This window comes from Mizuhopecten yessoensis, unplaced genomic scaffold, assembly GCF_002113885.1.
Source record: "Mizuhopecten yessoensis strain PY_sf001 unplaced genomic scaffold, ASM211388v2 scaffold1749, whole genome shotgun sequence".
NCBI classification, from domain to species: domain Eukaryota; kingdom Metazoa; phylum Mollusca; class Bivalvia; order Pectinida; family Pectinidae; genus Mizuhopecten; species Mizuhopecten yessoensis.
In genome coordinates, this window is record NW_018404202.1 from 80,139 (window position 1) to 99,449 (window position 19,311).

General features: G+C 39.5%; 1 protein-coding gene across 1 annotated transcript in view; it reads left to right on the forward strand.

Annotated features, from left to right (window-relative positions):
• LOC110440257 (ubiquitin carboxyl-terminal hydrolase 16-like) overlaps positions 1–19,311 on the forward strand; it is a 29,564-nt gene that overhangs the window by 5,784 nt on the left and 4,469 nt on the right. The window contains exons 4-13 of the mRNA XM_021483224.1: positions 3,492–3,539; positions 4,481–4,546; positions 8,354–8,589; positions 8,857–8,941; positions 10,641–10,671; positions 11,998–12,086; positions 16,367–16,441; positions 16,859–17,867; positions 18,061–18,143; positions 18,403–18,501. Coding sequence (XP_021338899.1) covers positions 3,492–3,539; positions 4,481–4,546; positions 8,354–8,589; positions 8,857–8,941; positions 10,641–10,671; positions 11,998–12,086; positions 16,367–16,441; positions 16,859–17,867; positions 18,061–18,143; positions 18,403–18,501 — 1,821 coding nt within the window. The remainder of the gene's footprint in view (positions 1–3,491; positions 3,540–4,480; positions 4,547–8,353; positions 8,590–8,856; positions 8,942–10,640; positions 10,672–11,997; positions 12,087–16,366; positions 16,442–16,858; positions 17,868–18,060; positions 18,144–18,402; positions 18,502–19,311) is intronic.

Below are 19,311 nucleotides of genomic sequence, written 5' to 3' on the forward strand. Positions count from 1 at the left end.
TTTGTAGGGGTAACATCTACTACAAGTTGTAACATACTATGGTTGTAGGGGTTACATCTACTACAAGTTGTAACCTTCTATGGTTGTAGGGGTAACATCTACTACAAGTTGTAACCTTCTATGGTTGTCGGGGGTAACATCTACTATAAGTTGTAACCTACTATGTTTGTAGGGGTAACAACTACTACACGTTGTAACATACTATGTTTGTAAGGGTAACATCTACTACAAGTTGTAACCTACTATGTTTGTAGGGGTAACATCTACTACAAGTTGTAACATACTATGGTTGTAGGGGTTACATCTACTACAAGTTGTAACCTTCTATGGTTGTAGGGGTAACATCTACTACAAGTTGTAACCTACTATGGTTGTAGGGGTAACATCTACTACAAGTTGTAACCTACTATGGTTGTAGGGGTAACATCTACTACAAGTTGTAACCTACTATGGTTGTAGGGGTAACATCTACTACAAGTTGTAACCTACTATGGTTGTAGGGGTAACATCTACTACAAGTTGTAACCTACTATGGTTGTAGGGGTAACATCTACTACAAGTTGTAACCTACTATGGTTGTAGGGGTAACATCTACTACAAGTTGTAACCTACTATGGTTGTAGGGGTAACATCTACTACAAGTTGTAACCTACTATGGTTGTAGGGGTAACATCTACTACAAGTTGTAACCTACTATGGTTGTAGGGGTAACATCTACTACAAGTTGTAACCTACTATGGTTGTAGGGGTAACATCTACTACAAGTTGTAACCTACTATGGTTGTAGGGGTAACATCTACTACAAGTTGTAACCTACTATGGTTGTAGGGGTAACATCTACTACAAGTTGTAACCTACTATGGTTGTAGGGGTAACATCTACTACAAGTTGTAACCTACTATGGTTGTAGGGGTAACATCTACTACAAGTTGTAACCTACTATGGTTGTAGGGGTAACATCTACTACAAGTTGTAACCTACTATGGTTGTAGGGGTAACATCTACTACAAGTTGTAACCTACTATGGTTGTAGGGGTAACATCTACTACAAGTTGTAACCTACTATGGTTGTAGGGGTAACATCTACTACAAGTTGTAACCTACTATGGTTGTAGGGGTAACATCTACTACAAGTTGTAACCTACTATGGTTGTAGGGGTAACATCTACTACAAGTTGTAACCTACTATGGTTGTAGGGGTAACATCTACTACAAGTTGTAACCTACTATGGTTGTAGGGGTAACATCTACTACAAGTTGTAACCTACTATGGTTGTAGGGGTAACATCTACTACAAGTTGTAACCTACTATGGTTGTAGGGGTAACATCTACTACAAGTTGTAACCTACTATGGTTGTAGGGGTAACATCTACTACAAGTTGTAACCTACTATGGTTGTAGGGGTAACATCTACTACAAGTTGTAACCTACTATGGTTGTAGGGGTAACATCTACTACAAGTTGTAACCTACTATGGTTGTAGGGGTAACATCTACTACAAGTTGTAACCTACTATGGTTGTAGGGGTAACATCTACTACAAGTTGTAACCTACTATGGTTGTAGGGGTAACATCTACTACAAGTTGTAACCTACTATGGTTGTAGGGGTAACATCTACTACAAGTTGTAACCTACTATGGTTGTAGGGGTAACATCTACTACAAGTTGTAACCTACTATGGTTGTAGGGGTAACATCTACTACAAGTTGTAACCTACTATGGTTGTAGGGGTAACATCTACTACAAGTTGTAACCTACTATGGTTGTAGGGGTAACATCTACTACAAGTTGTAACCTACTATGGTTGTAGGGGTAACATCTACTACAAGTTGTAACCTACTATGGTTGTAGGGGTAACATCTACTACAAGTTGTAACCTACTATGGTTGTAGGGGTAACATCTACTACAAGTTGTAACCTACTATGGTTGTAGGGGTAACATCTACTACAAGTTGTAACCTACTATGGTTGTAGGGGTAACATCTACTACAAGTTGTAACCTACTATGGTTGTAGGGGTAACATCTACTACAAGTTGTAACCTACTATGGTTGTAGGGGTAACATCTACTACAAGTTGTAACCTACTATGGTTGTAGGGGTAACATCTACTACAAGTTGTAACCTACTATGGTTGTAGGGGTAACATCTACTACAAGTTGTAACCTACTATGGTTGTAGGGGTAACATCTACTACAAGTTGTAACCTACTATGGTTGTAGGGGTAACATCTACTACACGTTGTAACATACTATGTTTGTAGGGGTAACATCTACTACAAGTTGTAACCTACTATGTTTGTAGGGGTAACATCTACTACAAGTTGTAACCTACTATGTTTGTAGGGGTAACATCTACTACAAGTTGTAACATACTATGGTTGTAGGGGTAACATCTACTACAAGTTGTAACCTTCTATGGTTGTAGGGGTAACATCTACTACAAGTTGTAACCTACTATGGTTGTAGGGGTAACATCTACTACACGTTGTAACATACTATGTTTGTAGGGGTAACATCTACTACAAGTTGTAACCTACTATGTTTGTAGGGGTAACATCTACTACAAGTTGTAACCTACTATGTTTGTAGGGGTAACATCTACTACAAGTTGTAACATACTATGGTTGTAGGGGTAACATCTACTACAAGTTGTAACCTTCTATGGTTGTAGGGGTAACATCTACTACAAGTTGTAACCTACTATGGTTGTAGGGGTAACAACTACTACACGTTGTAACATACTATGTTTGTAGGGGTAACATCTACTACAAGTTGTAACCTACTATGTTTGTAGGGGTAACATCTACTACAAGTTGTAACCTACTATGTTTGTAGGGGTAACATCTACTACAAGTTGTAACCTACTATGTTTGTAGGGGTAACATCTACTACAAGTTGTAACCTACTATGTTTGTAGGGGTAACATCTACTACAAGTTGTAACATACTATGTTTGTAGGGGTAACATCTACTACAAGTTGTAACATACTATGGTTGTAGGGGTTACATCTACTACAAGTTGTAACCTACTATGGTTGTAGGGGTAACATCTACTACAAGTTGTAACCTTCTATGGTTGTAGGGGTAACATCTACTACAAGTTGTAACCTACTATGGTTGTAGGGGTAACAACTACTACACGTTGTAACATACTATGTTTGTAGGGGTAACATCTACTACAAGTTGTAACCTACTATGTTTGTAGGGGTAACATCTACTACAAGTTGTAACATACTATGTTTGTAGGGGTAACATCTACTACAAGTTGTAACCTACTATGTTTGTAGGGGTAACATCTACTACAAGTTGTAACCTACTATGGCTGTAGGTTAACATCTACTACACGTTGTAACATACTATATTTGTAGGGGTAACATCTACTACAAGTTGTAACCTACTATGGTTGTAGGGTAACATCTACTACAAGTTGTAACATACTATGTTTGTAGGGGTAGCATCTACTACAAGTTGTAACCTACTATGTTTGTAGGGGATACCCAATATCGGTAACACCTGCTTCATGAATGCAGTTATTCAGGTAAATATGCATTATGTAGATTATTACCAATCTGCCATGATTTTAGGCCCGAAATGGTTTGACACATTGGATGAGATAACCGCTCTCCCATTGCTTAAAGTTAAACGTAACTATGTCTTTCCCAAGTGTCATCTAGTTTCGTATTCACTGAACTGGGCAAAACATGTTATGGCGTTTTCATAGTATGTTATTGTATTTCTGTCGCCACATCTACGAACTGCCAATGTAAAACTTTTGAATTAAACAAACGGTCTGAAATATTTGTGATATACATGTATAATAGTTAATAGAAAACTGAAGAAAGGAAGCACCTTTTTGGCATAAAGAAAATATGTTACTGCGCTATGTGTAGGACAATGTGATACTTAAAGTCAAAACAAAGAAATTATGTTGCTGTGCCAAGTGTAGGACAATTTGATACTTAATTAAAGTTAAAAAATCTTTTTTTTAAAAATATGTTACTGTGCCAAGTGTAGGACAATGTGATACTTAAAGTCAAAAAAAAGAAAGTAGGTTACTGCGCCAAGTGTAGGACAATTTGATACTTAATTAAAGTTAAAAAAAAATAAAAAAAATATATGTTACTGCGCCAAGTGTAGAACAATGTGATACTTAATTAAAGTTAAATAAAAAACAAAGAAAGTAGGTTACTGCGCCAAGTGTAGGACAATGTGATACTTTAAGTCAAAACAAAGAAAGTAGGTTACTGTGCCAAGTGTAGGACAATGTGATACTTTAAGTAAAAAACAAAAAAGTAGGTTACTGCGCCAAGTGTAGGACAATGTGATACTTTAAGTAAAAAACCAAGAACTTCCATGTCTGAAGTGTCATATGTAGAATACAGCGGAAAGGAAAAATAAATCTATAAAATTCTTTGAACAAATATTGTTTGTGTGTATTTCACATTTCATGATTCTTTAAGCTGCTTTTTATTTCGTCAGGTGCTCTGTGTGACACCAAACTTTAGAAAACAACTACAGAGAGCCACGGAACAGACAAAAGATTGTGTAAGTTAAACAATGCATCTGATTGGTATGGTGGTGTTTCTAATTAAGGTGATTTACACTGATTACCCCCCGGAGAAGTACCTCGTTAGTCCTTACTTGTACTCCGTGAACCATTGATTCGTACCTATAATCAATACCTCATCAATCCTTACCTGTATTCCGTACGTCATCTATCCTTACCTGTATTCCGCATGTCATATATCCTTACCTGTATTCCGTACGTCTTCTATCCTTACCTGTATTCCGTACGTCATCTATCCTTACCTGTATTCTGTACGTCATCTATCCTTACCTGTATTCCGTACGTCATCTATCCTTACCTGTATTCCATACGTCATATATCCTTACCTGTATTCCGTACGTCATCTATCCTTACCTGTATTCCATACGTCATATATTCTTACCTGTATTCCATACGTCATATATTCTTACCTGTATTCCATACGTCATTAATCCTTACCCATAATCCGTACGGAATCGGTTTTACCTGTATTCCATACGTCATTAATCCTTACCCATAATCCATACGGAATCGGTTTTACCTGTATTCCGTACGTCATCAATCGTTACCGGTATACCGTACGTCATCTATCCTTACCTGTATTCCGTACGTCATCTATCCTTCCCTGTATTCCGTACGTAATCGATCCTTACCTGTATTCTGTACGTCATCAATCCTTACCTGTATACCCTACGTCATTAATCCTTACCTGTATACCGTACGTCATCAATCCTTACCTGTATTCCGTACGTCATCTATCCTTTCCTGTATTCTGTACGTCATCAATCCTTACCTGTATTCCGTACGTCATCTATCCTTTCCTGTATTCTGTACGTCATCAATCCTTACCTGTATACCGTACGTCATCTATCCTTACCTGTATTCTGTACGTCATCAATCCTTACCTGTATACCGTACGTACTCAATCCTTACCTGTATACCGTACGTCATCTATCCTTACCTGTATTCCGTACGTCATCGATCCTTACCTGTATTCTGTACGTCATCAATCCTTACCTGTATACCGTACGTCATCAATCCTTACCTGTTTTCCGTAAGTAATAAATCCTTACCTGTATTCCGTACGTCATCGATCCTTACCTGTATTCCGTACGTCATCTATCCTTACCTGTATTCCGTACGTAATCGATCCTTACCTGTATTCTGTACGTCATCTTACCTGTATTCTGTACCTCATCGATCCTTACCTGTATTCCGTACGTCATCGATCCATACCTGTATTCTGTACGTCATCAATCCTTACCTGAATACCGTACGTCATCAATCCTTACCTGTTTTCCGTAAGTAATAAATCCTTACCTGTATTCCGTACGTCATCGATCCATACCTGTATTCTGTACGTCATCAATCCTTACCTGAATACCGTACGTCATCAATCCTTACCTGTTTTCCGTAAGTAATAAATCCTTACCTGTATTCCGTACGTCATCTATCCTTCCCTGTATTCTGTACGTCATCCATCCTTACCTGTATTCCGTACGTCATCGATCCTTCCCTGTATTCCGTACGTCATCTATCCTTACCTGTATTCCGTACGTAATCGATCCTTACCTGTATTCTGTACGTCATCAATCCTTACATGTATACCGTACGTCATCACTCCTTACCTGTTTTCCGTACGTAATAAATCCTTACCTGTATTCCGTACGTCATCTATCCTTTCCTGTATTCTGTACGTCATCAATCCTTACCTGTATACCGTACGTCATTAATCCTTACCTGTATACCGTACGTCATCAATCCTTACCTGTTTTCCGTAAGTAATAAATCCTTACCTGTATTCCGTACGTCATCGATCCATACCTGTATTCTGTACGTCATCAATCCTTACATGTATACCGTACGTCATCACTCCTTACCTGTTTTCCGTACGTAATAAATCCTTACCTGTATCCCGTACGTCATCGATCCTTACCTGTATTCCGTACGTCATCTATCCTTACCTGTATTCCGTACGTCATCGATCCTTACCTGTTTTCCGTACGTAATAAATCCTTACCTGTATACCGTACGTCATCGATCCTTACCTGTATTCCGTACGTCATCGATTCTTACTTGTATGTCTTACAGTACCACTTATTGCAGTAAGTAGAAGTGTTTGGGATATTCAGATTTTAAAACGCTTAATTTGTAGAACACCTTGTAGAGGACTATGTTTAGTGCATTTGCCCGGCTTGTTTTGCAGTAGGAAATTCATACATAATATGGACATCATATGTTTTTTCAGCTCACCGGGTCCGAAGGACCAAGGTGAGCTTATGCCATACTGTGGCGTCCGTCGTCCGTCCGTCAACAATTTCTTTAAACGACTTCTTCTTCTTAACCACTGATTGGAATTTAACTAAATTTGACTGGAAGCATCCCTAGGTGGTGGGTATTCAAAATTGTACAAATGGTGGGGCTGACCCCCAAGGGGCTGAGGGGCGAGGCCAAAAAGGGTTATTTAGCTATATTGCTTTAAGCGACTTCTTCTTTGGAACTAAGAGATGGATATCAGCCATATTTGACTGGAAGCATCCCTAGGTGGTGGGAATTCAAAATTGTACAATTTGTGGGGCTAACCCCCCGAGGACTGAAGGCGGGGCCAAAAGTGGGCAATTTGGCTATATTGCTATAAACGACTTCTTCTGTAGAACTATGCCATGGATATTGATCATATTAAGTCGGAAGCATTCATGGGTGGCAGGGATTCAAAATTGTACAAATGCTGGGGCTGACCCCCCGGGCTAAGGGGTGGGGCCAAAAAAAGTGTATTACTTGGAAATGGTTGAGATCCCCACCTTATATATACAATTGCTGAGTATAAAGAGAAGAATATACATTTGCTTCCAGGATGGCCCTGGGGTCTGGCCCCACCCTTGGAGACATAGTCCCTGGGCCATAACTTTAAAACGGATGAGATCCCCACCCCAAAACTATAAATACAAATGCTGGGCATAAAGAGACGAATGCAGTCATAATATCAGGATAGACCCTGGGGTCTGACCAAACCCCTAGGGACCTAGTTTCTTACTCACAGATTAGAAACAGTTGAGATCCCCACCCTATAACCATATATGCAATTGCTGAGTATAAAGAGATGAAAGCACATATGCTTCCAGGATGGCATTTGGGACTGCCCTACCCATTGAAACTTAATCCCTGGGTCATAACTTCGAAATGGTTAAGATCCCAACCCCAAAACTATGCATACAATTGTTGGGCATAAAGAGACGAATGCAGACATGATATTAGAATTGACCCCAGGGTCTGCCCCACCCTTGCAGACTTAACCCCTGGGTCCTAACTTTGAAACGGTTGAGATCCCCACCCCAAAACTATATATACAAATGCTGGGCAAAAAGAGACAAATGCAGTCATGATATTATATTTGATCCTGGGGTCTGGCCACAACCGTAGGGACCTAGTTTCTGAGTCACAGCTTGGAAAAAGTTGAGATCCCCATCCCATAACCATACATACAATTGCCGGGCATGAAAAATCGTATACAGTTTATGCTTCAAGGATTGGCCTAAGAGTCTTGCATATTCCCTTGGATCTCATTTGGAGAATATTTTGCCATGATTGCTTAGGTATGCATGTGAGCGATAAGGCCCTCTGGACCTCTTGTTTGATTAGCAAATGGTATTTCAAAGATTTCCAATTTCAGTGTAACGTATACACGTCAGTGATGTCATTACCCTATATGGGAACGTTCTATTGTCTAATATTGGCTTGTTACAATCTAGAATGTTTTGTAGCGGATACAACTCAGGTCTATTGACTTTCTTTGTGTTGTTGAACAGTCTTTAATCAGTCCACTGTCAAAGACAATCCAGTCATGGCTACCGGTACCACCAACACTGATAAAATGGCCTGTAGGTCAGCTGAGGAGAGTGCCATCAAAGATGTACCGGCTTTTGTTCAAGGTACCACCGACACAGCTGGACCAGTCGCTGCTGGCTCTGGTGTATGCCGTACAATTTGAGTCACAAGTGCCAACAACACTACCCCAGGCCGTCATTGACTCGCTTACTCAAATGTATGTTATCCTGAACAACTGTGAACTTGTCAAGAAGTATTTTTTTCTCTTTGGGTATATTCAGAAACCTGTAGATCATATGATCGAAAATTCTTTGATTTATTGAGGCAAATAATAGGATTGAATAGTGTGTCTACAATGGGATATTTTGAAATGAATGTCGTTGAACTACATGTTATACACCTGTACACGTACATGTACTTAACTTTGTGTCTTCTGAATAAAAGTTCTAACATTGGTTCTGATACACACGTTTCTGCTGTCTAGCGATGAGAAGTTCGAGGGCAACAAGCAACAGGATAGCTACGAATTTTACAACAAGGTTCTTGGGGAACTGGAGGATTTAAGTGAGGTAAGTATACTGACATGGGTGATTGTATATAACCTACCATTACGGTATATCGTAATTTCGATTTTTCCCACGTTAATTCGCGAGAAGACACCATCACGAATTTGAAAGTATCACGGATATTTATCCAGAAATATCTAGAAAAGGAACATCGTGATATTGTTTTTATCCTAAGTTCTAATTCTTTCAAATTTATCGTTTTGTCGTTAAATGAACATTTTAAAATTGATTCGCTATAATGTATTGGTGTTTAATACCTGGGGTGGTAGGGAGATTGTGTAACATAGGAGCTGAATGCATGCCATGCTTTGGAAGTATCTACCGTTTTGTCATGCATTTCATGTAGTTGTGTAAAATATGATTAATGCTTGATTTGATTATTTTTGTCTCCAAATGTCTATAAAGATTTGTGATGTTGATTGTAGTTTTGTTTCGAATGTTGTCTGTAATTTTCTGTTCATTTGCTTCGAAGTATCTTTATCATATATGCATATATATTTAAGGTATATGTGGGCAAAGACGTAATAACGACAGTACAGACAAAGGAATGTGTCAAATGTTCAGGGTGATCTGCCCCTTTATCAAGACAGGAACATGAACATTTACATATCATAACATAAAAAAGAGAAAAACAGTCACCATGAAACAATAATACAATACAGAATACATCAACATACAGAAGTTCCTAATATATATAAAGTAGGCTGATGTAATTGCATACCCCCTCGGTAAGCATGTAACGGAAGGCTAATTATAGTAAATAATTCATCTTGAATACCCGGGGTCAGGTGAATTTATACTTACAATCTGTACGTATGTAGTGGGGAAAATCCCCTAGTAGTTAATGTAAACACACACATATATATACAACAAGACGACATTGTGCTACTGATTTTATAAGTTCATTGATTTTCGTTAAAGGACTCATATTGCTGTGCATTAGCCAAGTACATGTCGATTATTTAGGTTTGGTATAGTGACAAAGTTAAGCATGGAAGCAAAGATAACTGCCCTGTTGTCTAAAACTTCAAATGTTTACATTTACTCTGCATCCTTCCATTGTTATGCATTGAGAAGGCGAATTTTGTTGCGAGACTATTCCGTCTTTGCGTATTGCAGAGTTATCTTATCTTGTGAGCAGGTATTGATTGTTACGTCATTGGTTTGTGAGAGTAACGTCGTCAATTTTTGAGAAAACGACGTAATTTTGTCACACAAACCAATGAAGTAACAATCAATCCCTGCTCCCAAGAGAAGATAAATCTGCAATACGCAAAGACGGAAAACAACATTTGCTAGTGTACCATCATCAATCTCTATTGTGACGTCATCAATTTCATTGTTTTCAAGACTTAATTTGCTGTTCAAAACAACTAAATAAAGCGTAACTACTCTATCAAAATGTAAATATAAATAATGATTATTTAGCAAATATTGTTATGGTCCTATAACACACATTTCTATTGAAGACAAACTTACATAAAGCCCTGCCGGGCTTTATTACGTTTGTCATCAATAGCAATGTGTGTTATAGGACCATAACAACAATTATGATGTCAGAACACTGTTACCTGTGACATGTGAGGTCACAGTAAGTATTATAACACCCGTTACACAGATTGATTTTTTGTGATGTTATTGAACTAAACTATGGCCTGATCATAAACATATCTCTGTTTTACCTCTCTTTTTTTACTATCAGGAGAAATCCAGGGTTCATGCCACGGGAACAGGTATGTAACATATACATATATACGTATGTAGACTTTCCAATATTGTTTGTGAAAATAAATCTGTAGCCCATGCTAATGCCGGTCCGTTAACGTTTCATGGATTAACTTATTTGGCTATATTTGACGGACGTAGTGGTGAGTTACGTCTGAGGTAAGGGTTTTATTGTATCTAATTGGTTGATTTTGTTTGAGGTATATATATATATTGACTTGCTTGTTTAGTCTGACATATTGGTTTGTCGGTTTAAATTAAACAACAGAATAAAACATACACTTAAGATGACCACACAGAAAGAAGTTCCACAATTGATTCTAAAGTACCTAGCAACAGCAAGAGGCAAGGCAGTGGTCATCATTTAGGGGTTTGGCAGTGGTCATCATTAAGAGGTGTGGCATTGGTCATCATTTAAGGGTTCGGCATTGGTCATCATTTAGGGGTTTGGCATTGGTTATCATTAAAGGGTATGGCAGTGGTCATTATTTAGAGGGGTGTCAATTGTCATTATTAAGGGGTGTGGCAGTGGTCATCATTAAAGGGTGTGGCACTGGTTATCATTAAATGGTGTGGCACTGGTTATCATTAAAGGGTATGTCAGTGGTCATCATTAAAGGGTGTGGCAGTGGTCATCATTAAAGGGTGTGGCAGTGGTTATCATTTAGTGGTTTGGCAGTAGTCATTATTAAGGGGTGTGGCAATTGTTATCATTAAAGGGTGTGGCAGTGGTCATGAATAAGGGGTGTGGCAGTTGTCATTATTAAGGGGTGTGGCAATTGTTATCATTAAAGGGTGTTGCAGTGGTCATCAATAAGGGGTGTGGCAGTTGTCATTATTAAGGAGTGTGGCAATGGTCATCATTTAGGGGCAGAAAAATGGTCATCATTTTGGGGTGAGGCAGTGGTCATCATTTAGGGGTGTGGCAGTGGTCATCATTAAGGGGTGTGGCAATTGTTATCATTAAAGGGTGTGGCAGTGGTCATCAATAAGGGGTGTGGCAGTGGTCATCATTAAAGGGCGGGGCAATAGTTATCATGTAGGGATGCGGCATTGGTCATCAATAATGGGTGCAGCATTGATCATCATTTAGGGGTGCGGTAGTGGTCATCGTAAATATAAAAGACTTACATACATAAGCAGTATTCAAATTTAAGTGCTTTTCGCGCATTAAACGCCGAACTGAATTTGCTATATTCATAATCTGATAAAAATCGATAATACACTAAAATGTATGTACGCTTGAATAAATACTGTAATAGTAATGTATACAGCATGTGTAAGTTTTATTCAGTATTGAAAACTTTGAAATGAACAACTACATATATTTCTAGACACGGAGAAATTAATGAAGACGTCACCGATATCCCGTCTGTATGGAGGTGTTTTTTGTAACATTTACAGATACAATACCTGTGAACATGTGAGTATATCGATACCTCATATTCTGTTGACAGATACAACTTATGTTGACTGCTACTACTTCAATTGAAAGATACTACTTATAATGACTGCTACTACTTCAATTGACAGATACTACTTATGTTGACTGCTACTACTTCAATTGACAGATACTACTTATGTTGACTGCTACAACTTCTGTTGACTGCTACTACTTCAATTGACAGATACTACCTTTGTTGACAGATACTACTTCTGTTGTCTGATACTACTTTTGTTGACAGATACTACTTCTGTTGACTGATACTACTTCTGTTGACAGATACTACTTATGTTGACTGATACTACTTCTGTTGACAGATACTACTTCTGTTGACTGATACTACTTCTGTTGACAGATACTACTCTGTTGACAGATACTACTTCTGTTGACAGATACTACTTATGTTGACTGATACTACTTATGTTGAAGGATACTACTTATATTAACAGATACTATTTCTGTTGACTGATACTACTTCTGTTGACAGATACTACTTCTATTAACAAATACTACTTCTGTTAACAGATACTATTTCTGTTGACTGATACTACTTCTGTTGACAGATACTACTTCTATTAACAGATACTACTTCTGTTAACAGACACTACTTCTGTTGACAGGTACTACTTCTGTTGACAGATACTACTTATGTTGACTGATACAACATCTGTTGACTGACACTACTTCTTTTGACAGATACTTCTTCTGTTGACTGATACTACTTCTGTTGACAGATACTACTTCTGTTAACAGATACTACTTCTGTTGACAGATACTACTTCTGTTGACAGTTACTATTTCTGTTTACTGATACTACTTCTGTTGACAGATACTATTTCTGTTGACAGATACTACTTTTGTTGACTGATACTACTTCTGTTGACTGATACTACTTCTGTTGACAGATACTACTTCTTTTGACTGATACTACTTCTGTTGACAGACACTACTTCTGTCGACTGATACTACTTCTGTTGACTGATACTACTTCTGTCGACTGATACTACTTCTGTTGACAGATACTACTTATGTTGACAGATACTACTTCTGTTGACTGATACTACTTCTGTTGACTGATACTACTTCTGTTGACTGATACTACTTCTGTTGACTGACACCACTTCTGTTGACAGATACTACTTCTGTTGACAGATACTACTTCTGTTGACAGATACTACTTCTGTTGACAGATGATACTCTTGTGGACTGATACTACTTATGTTGACTGATACTACTTCTTTTGACTGATACTACTTCTGTTGACAGACACTACTTCTGTTGACTAATACTACTTCTGTTGACAGACACTACTTCTGTCGACTGATACTACTTCTGTTGACTGATACTACTTCTGTTGACTGACACCACTTCTGTTGACAGATACTACTTCTGTTGACAGATACTACTTCTGTTGACAGATACTTCTTCTGTTGACAGATGATACTCTTGTGGACTGATACTATTTATGTTGACAGAAACTACTTCTGTTCACTGATACTATTTCTGTTGACAGATACTACTTCTGTTGACAGATTATACTCTTGTGGACTGATGCTACTTCTGTTGACTGACACCACTTCTGTTGACAGATACTACTTCTGTTGACAGATACTACTTCTGTTGACAGATTATACTCTTGTGGACTGATACTACTTATGTTGACTGATTCTACTGTTGAATAAAGTACCTATAATGACCTATATTATTTTATATTTCAAACACATGATGGGATGTAATGTACTAAAGTTTTACCAGTATTGTGAACGTAGTGCAAAAAATGTCTTACCATGGTGCCTTCCTAGTGGAGGATGTACTACCTGTAGTTCCACGGTGCCTCCCTAGTGGAGGATTTGTTACCTGTAGTTCCATGGTGCCTACCAAGTTGGGGATGTGTTACCTGTAGTTCCATGGTACCTCCCTAGTGGAGGATGTGTTTCCTGTAGTTCCATGGTGCCTCCCTAGTGGAGGATGTGTTACCTGTAGTTCCGTGGTTCCTCCCTAGTGGAGGATGTGTTACCTGTAGTTACATGGTTCCTCCCTAGTGGAGGATGTGTTACCTGTAGTTCCACGGTGCCTCCCTAGTGGAGGATTTGTTACCTGTAGTTCCATGGTGCCTACCAAGTTGGGGATGTGTTACCTGTAGTTCCATGGTGCCTCCCTAGTGGAGGATGTGTTACCTGTAGTTCCATGGTGTCTCCCTAGTGTAGGATGTGCTACCTGTAGTTCCATGTTGCCTCCCTAGTGGAGGATGTGTTACCTGTAGTTCCATGGTGCCTCCCTAGTGGAGGATGTGTTACCTGTAGTTCCATGGTGCCTCCCTAGTGGAGGATGTGTTACCTGTAGTTCCATGGTGTCTCCCTAGTGTAGGATGTGTTACCTGTAGTTCCATGGTGCCTTCCTAGTGGAGGATGTGCTACCTGTAGTGCCATGGTACCTCCCTAGTGGAGGATTTGTTACCTGTAGTTCCATGGTGTCTCCCTAGTGGAGGATGTGTTACCTGTAGTTCCAAGGTGCCTTCCTAGTGGAGGATGTGCTACCTGTAGTGCCATGGTACCTACCTAGTGGAGGATGTGTTACCTGTAGTTCCATGGTGCCTCCCTAGTGTAGGATGTGTTACCGGTAGTTCCATGGTGTCTCCCTAGTGGAGGATGTGTTACCTGTAGTTCCATGTTGTCTCCCTAGTGGAGGATGTGTTACCTGTAGTTCCATGGTGTCTCCCTAGTGGAGGATATGTTACCTATAGTTCCATGGTGTCTCCCTAGTGTAGGATGTGTTACCTGTAGTTCCAAGGTGCCTTCCTAGTGGAGGATGTGTTACCTGTATTTCCATGGTGCCTCCCTAGTGTAGGATGTGTTACATGTAGTTCCATGGTAACGACCTAGTAGAGGATGTGTTACCTGTATTTCCATGGTGCCTCCCTAGTGGAGGATGTGTTACCTGTAGTGCCATGGTACCTTCCTAGTGTAGGATGTGTTACCTGTAGTTCCATGGTGTCTCCCTAGTGGAGGATGTGTTACCTGTAGTTCCATGGTACCTTCCTAGTGGAGGATGTGTTACCTGTAGTTCCATGGTGCCTTCCTAGTGGAGGATGTGTTACCTGTAGTTCTATGGTGTCTCCCTAGTGTAGGATGTGTTACATGTATTTCCATGGTGCCTTCCTAGTGGAGGATGTGTTACCTGTAGTTCTATGGGGTCTCCCTAGTGTAGGATGTGTTACATGTATTTCCATGGTGCCTTCCTAGTGGAGGATGTGCTACCTGTAGTTCCATGGTTCCTCCCTGGTGGAAGATGTGTTACCTGTAGTTCCATGGTGCCTTCCAAGTGGAGGATGTGTTACCTGTAGTTCCATGGTTCCTCCCTGGTGGAAGATGTGTTACCTGTAGTTCCATGTTGCCTCCCTAGTGGAGGATGTGTTACCTGTAGTTCCATGGTGCCTCCCTAGTGGAGGATGTGTTACCTGTAGTTCCATGGTGCCTCCCTAGTGGAGGATGTGTTACCTGTAGTTCCATGGTGCCTCCCTAGTGGAGGATGTGTTACCTGTAGTTCCATGGTGCCTCCCTAGTGGAGGATGTGTTACCTGTAGTTCCATGGTGCCTCCCTAGTGGAGGATGTGTTACCTGTAGTTCCATGGTGCCTCCCTAGTGGAGGATGTGTTACCTGTAGTTCCATGGTGCCTCCCTAGTGGAGGATGTGTTACCTGTAGTTCCATGGTGCCTCCCTAGTGGAGGATGTGTTACCTGTAGTTCCATGGTGCCTCCCTAGTGGAGGATGTGTTACCTGTAGTTCCATGGTGCCTCCCTAGTGGAGGATGTGTTACCTGTAGTTCCATGGTGCCTCCCTAGTGGAGGATGTGTTACCTGTAGTTCCATGGTGCCTCCCTAGTGGAGGATGTGTTACCTGTAGTTCCATGGTGCCTCCCTAGTGGAGGATGTGTTACCTGTAGTTCCATGGTGCCTCCCTAGTGGAGGATGTGTTACCTGTAGTTCCATGGTGCCTCCCTAGTGGAGGATGTGTTACCTGTAGTTCCATGGTGCCTCCCTAGTGGAGGATGTGTTACCTGTAGTTCCATGGTGCCTCCCTAGTGGAGGATGTGTTACCTGTAGTTCCATGGTGCCTCCCTAGTGGAGGATGTGTTACCTGTAGTTCCATGGTACCTACCTAGTGGAGGATGTGTTACCTGTAGTTCCATGGTACCTACCTAGTGGAGGATGTGTTACCTATAGTCTATAGCTGTACGTGTTGTCCTTCCTCACTTACAGGTTGACCTCGTGTTCCAGAGATTCACCAGTATTCCTGTACAGATCCTACCAACATCACAGAACCCTAAACACGAGGTGATTATTATGTCAAAATACAGCATGTCTTGAAGTAGTCTCGGTAAACAATTTGATGTATCTTATTTTTATTGCAAATATTTAAAACACTTGACGTTTAACAACACAGTAAATCAAGTTGATTTAAAAATGTACTGTGTTTGGGACTGTATTCAATGCAAAAGGTGGCAGTAACGCCTGTGTATTTTAGGCTAGAAGATTTGACTGCATACAGGAGTCGGTTTAAAACTATTTACGTTAACACTTATTTTTGCAAATTGAAACAAATAAACTTATTTGTAGTTATTTGTTCATCGTCGGATAATCGAGTATAACAGATTGATGAATATATCCTATTCATATGTATCAGACCAAATATTCACGAGAAATATGTATACATTAAGATTAATAAGAATTCGGTTGAATTTGTTGTTTTAGTTGGTGCGGCATGAGGACGGCACCGACAACGATCATTCAAATATGCAACGAAACAAAGAGGAAGCTGGCATGCAAACTCAATGGTCCCCAGTAGAACAGCAAGCTGACATCCAAACCAATATGTCCTCAGTAGAACAGCAAGTTGACATCCAAACTAATTTGTCTCCAGTAGAACAGAAAGCTGACACCCAAACTAATACGTCCCAAGTAGAACAGAAAGCTGACACCCAAACTAATACGTCCCCAGTAGAACAGAAAGCTGACACCCAAACTAATACGTCCCAAGTAAAACAGAAAGCTGACACCCAAACTAATACGTCCCAAGTAGAACAGAAAGCTGACACCCAAACTCATACGTCCCAAGTAGAACAGAAAGCTGACATCCAAACTCATACGTCCCAAATAGAACAGAAAGCTGACACCCAAACTAATATGTCCCAAGTAGAACAGAAAGCTGACATCCAAACTCATACCCCCCAAGTAGAACAGAAAGCTGACATCCAAACTCATACGTCCCAAGTAGAACAGAAAGCTGACATCCAAACTCATACGTCCAAAGTAGGACAGAAAGCTGACACCCAAACTCATACGTCCCAAGTAGAACAGAAAGCTGACATCCAAACTCATACGTCCCATGTAGAACACAAAGCTGACATCCAAACTAGTGTGTCCCAAGTAGAACAGAAAGCTGACATCCAAACTAGTATGTCCCGAGTAGAACAGAAAGCTGACATCCAAACTAATTTGTCCCCAAAAAGTATGTCACCACAGAAACAGGAGGATGACACGACTCAAGACTCATCGAATCAAAAGGACAGGAATGATCAACAACAGGGATCCGGCGATACCTGTAGTGAATATACTTGTTACACAGATAGTCGACCTCACTGTAGTCACAGCAGTTTAAAACATCAACCACAGGGTACCACAGACTTAGAGGGGGGCCTGACACTGTGGACAGACGTGAACAAGATTGACGAACTCTCTTGCAAAACGTGTGGCAATAGAGGTGAGCTGAGTATCTTTGATATAGATATATATGAATAAACCATTTTTGAAAGCGTGTAAAAAGTGTCATGATCTTTCTCAGCATTAGCTGAAATTATTTGAACTCTAAATGTAGGTTTGAATCTGTTCGACTTGTATGCAATAACTCCGTTACGTACAACGGCTCAAATATGTTCTTTTTCTGTTCCGTACAGATCCGGCCACATATTCCTGGAGTCGGATCCTGTTAGTAGCACTTCCCCCTGTGTTGGTGTTGCAGTTCAACAGGTTTCAGAGGGTATCTTTTTATTGTCCATCATTCATATCATATTAATATTTGACTTGTTTGAGTAAATTTGTCCATTTTCCTGTTTTGGTATTTACGTTTTAGTTCATTTTAAGAATGACGGTCGGAATATGTTTTACCCTTAGACAATTTACATATTTGTGCATAAATCATTGAAGCTCTAGGATCTAAACAGCGTCCTAGCACGGTTTGGCCAGTGTTTATATAGAGTATATTATCATAAACTAAATGAATGTTTTATTCTGATTAGGACTTTGATGGCAGTCTTAAAAAGATGAACAGACGATTAAGTTACCCAGAATATCTCGACGCTGCACCATTTTGTTCTTCTGCTTTGACGTTTTTGAATGTAAGTAATTTTAACATATAATGTGTATTATGTTTGACAGGTCGTGTTATGCGTTGCTACAATTGTGTCTTGTAATAGTTCGTGTTTGCCGGTTTGACGGCTACAACGAATTAAGATCATGGCCATAAGATTACTTACTTGAGTTGCTTAAACTAGTTTTAAACATCAATTTCCCCCATAATTAATGGATATATCAATCATTAGATATGCTATAAGGTTACTATGATATATAAAACCCAGAATCAGAGCTGTCGATGAAGCTGAAAGTCACGGTCACTCTTGTTCATGAGTGAACAAGGGTTATGTTTCTAAAACATAAAATATTTCAATGGCAGAAATAACATATTTTCTAAATGACTTGCTACAGTTGTCATAGTACAAACCTGTAACAAAAACAAAACGCCTCAATGCCATGATAGCCAAGTCAGTTATTCTGTGTTCATTGAAGTCATTCTTGGCCTTTTTTTATTTACCTTGATTTACCTTGATTGACCTTGATCCGGATGGCCGGGAGATGAGCTTAAGGTGGCTCCACACTTTCGCAATTAACCAGCAAAATTCGTTGAAACTTTCATATAATTGTTATGCAACTATGTCGAGTTGATTTTATGAAAATCTAAACATTCCGATAGTTTGGGGAATTTTTTGGAAAAAATACCAAAAAATTGAATTTTCGTCAATTCTAATATTTTCCGGGGTTTTTTGTGTGTGGCATTGTTCGGAACAATAACAACAATAATAAAATGAAAAGAAGCATTTCTAATTAACCCTACAAATATTTTATTTATCGCAAAATATGTAACACATGTT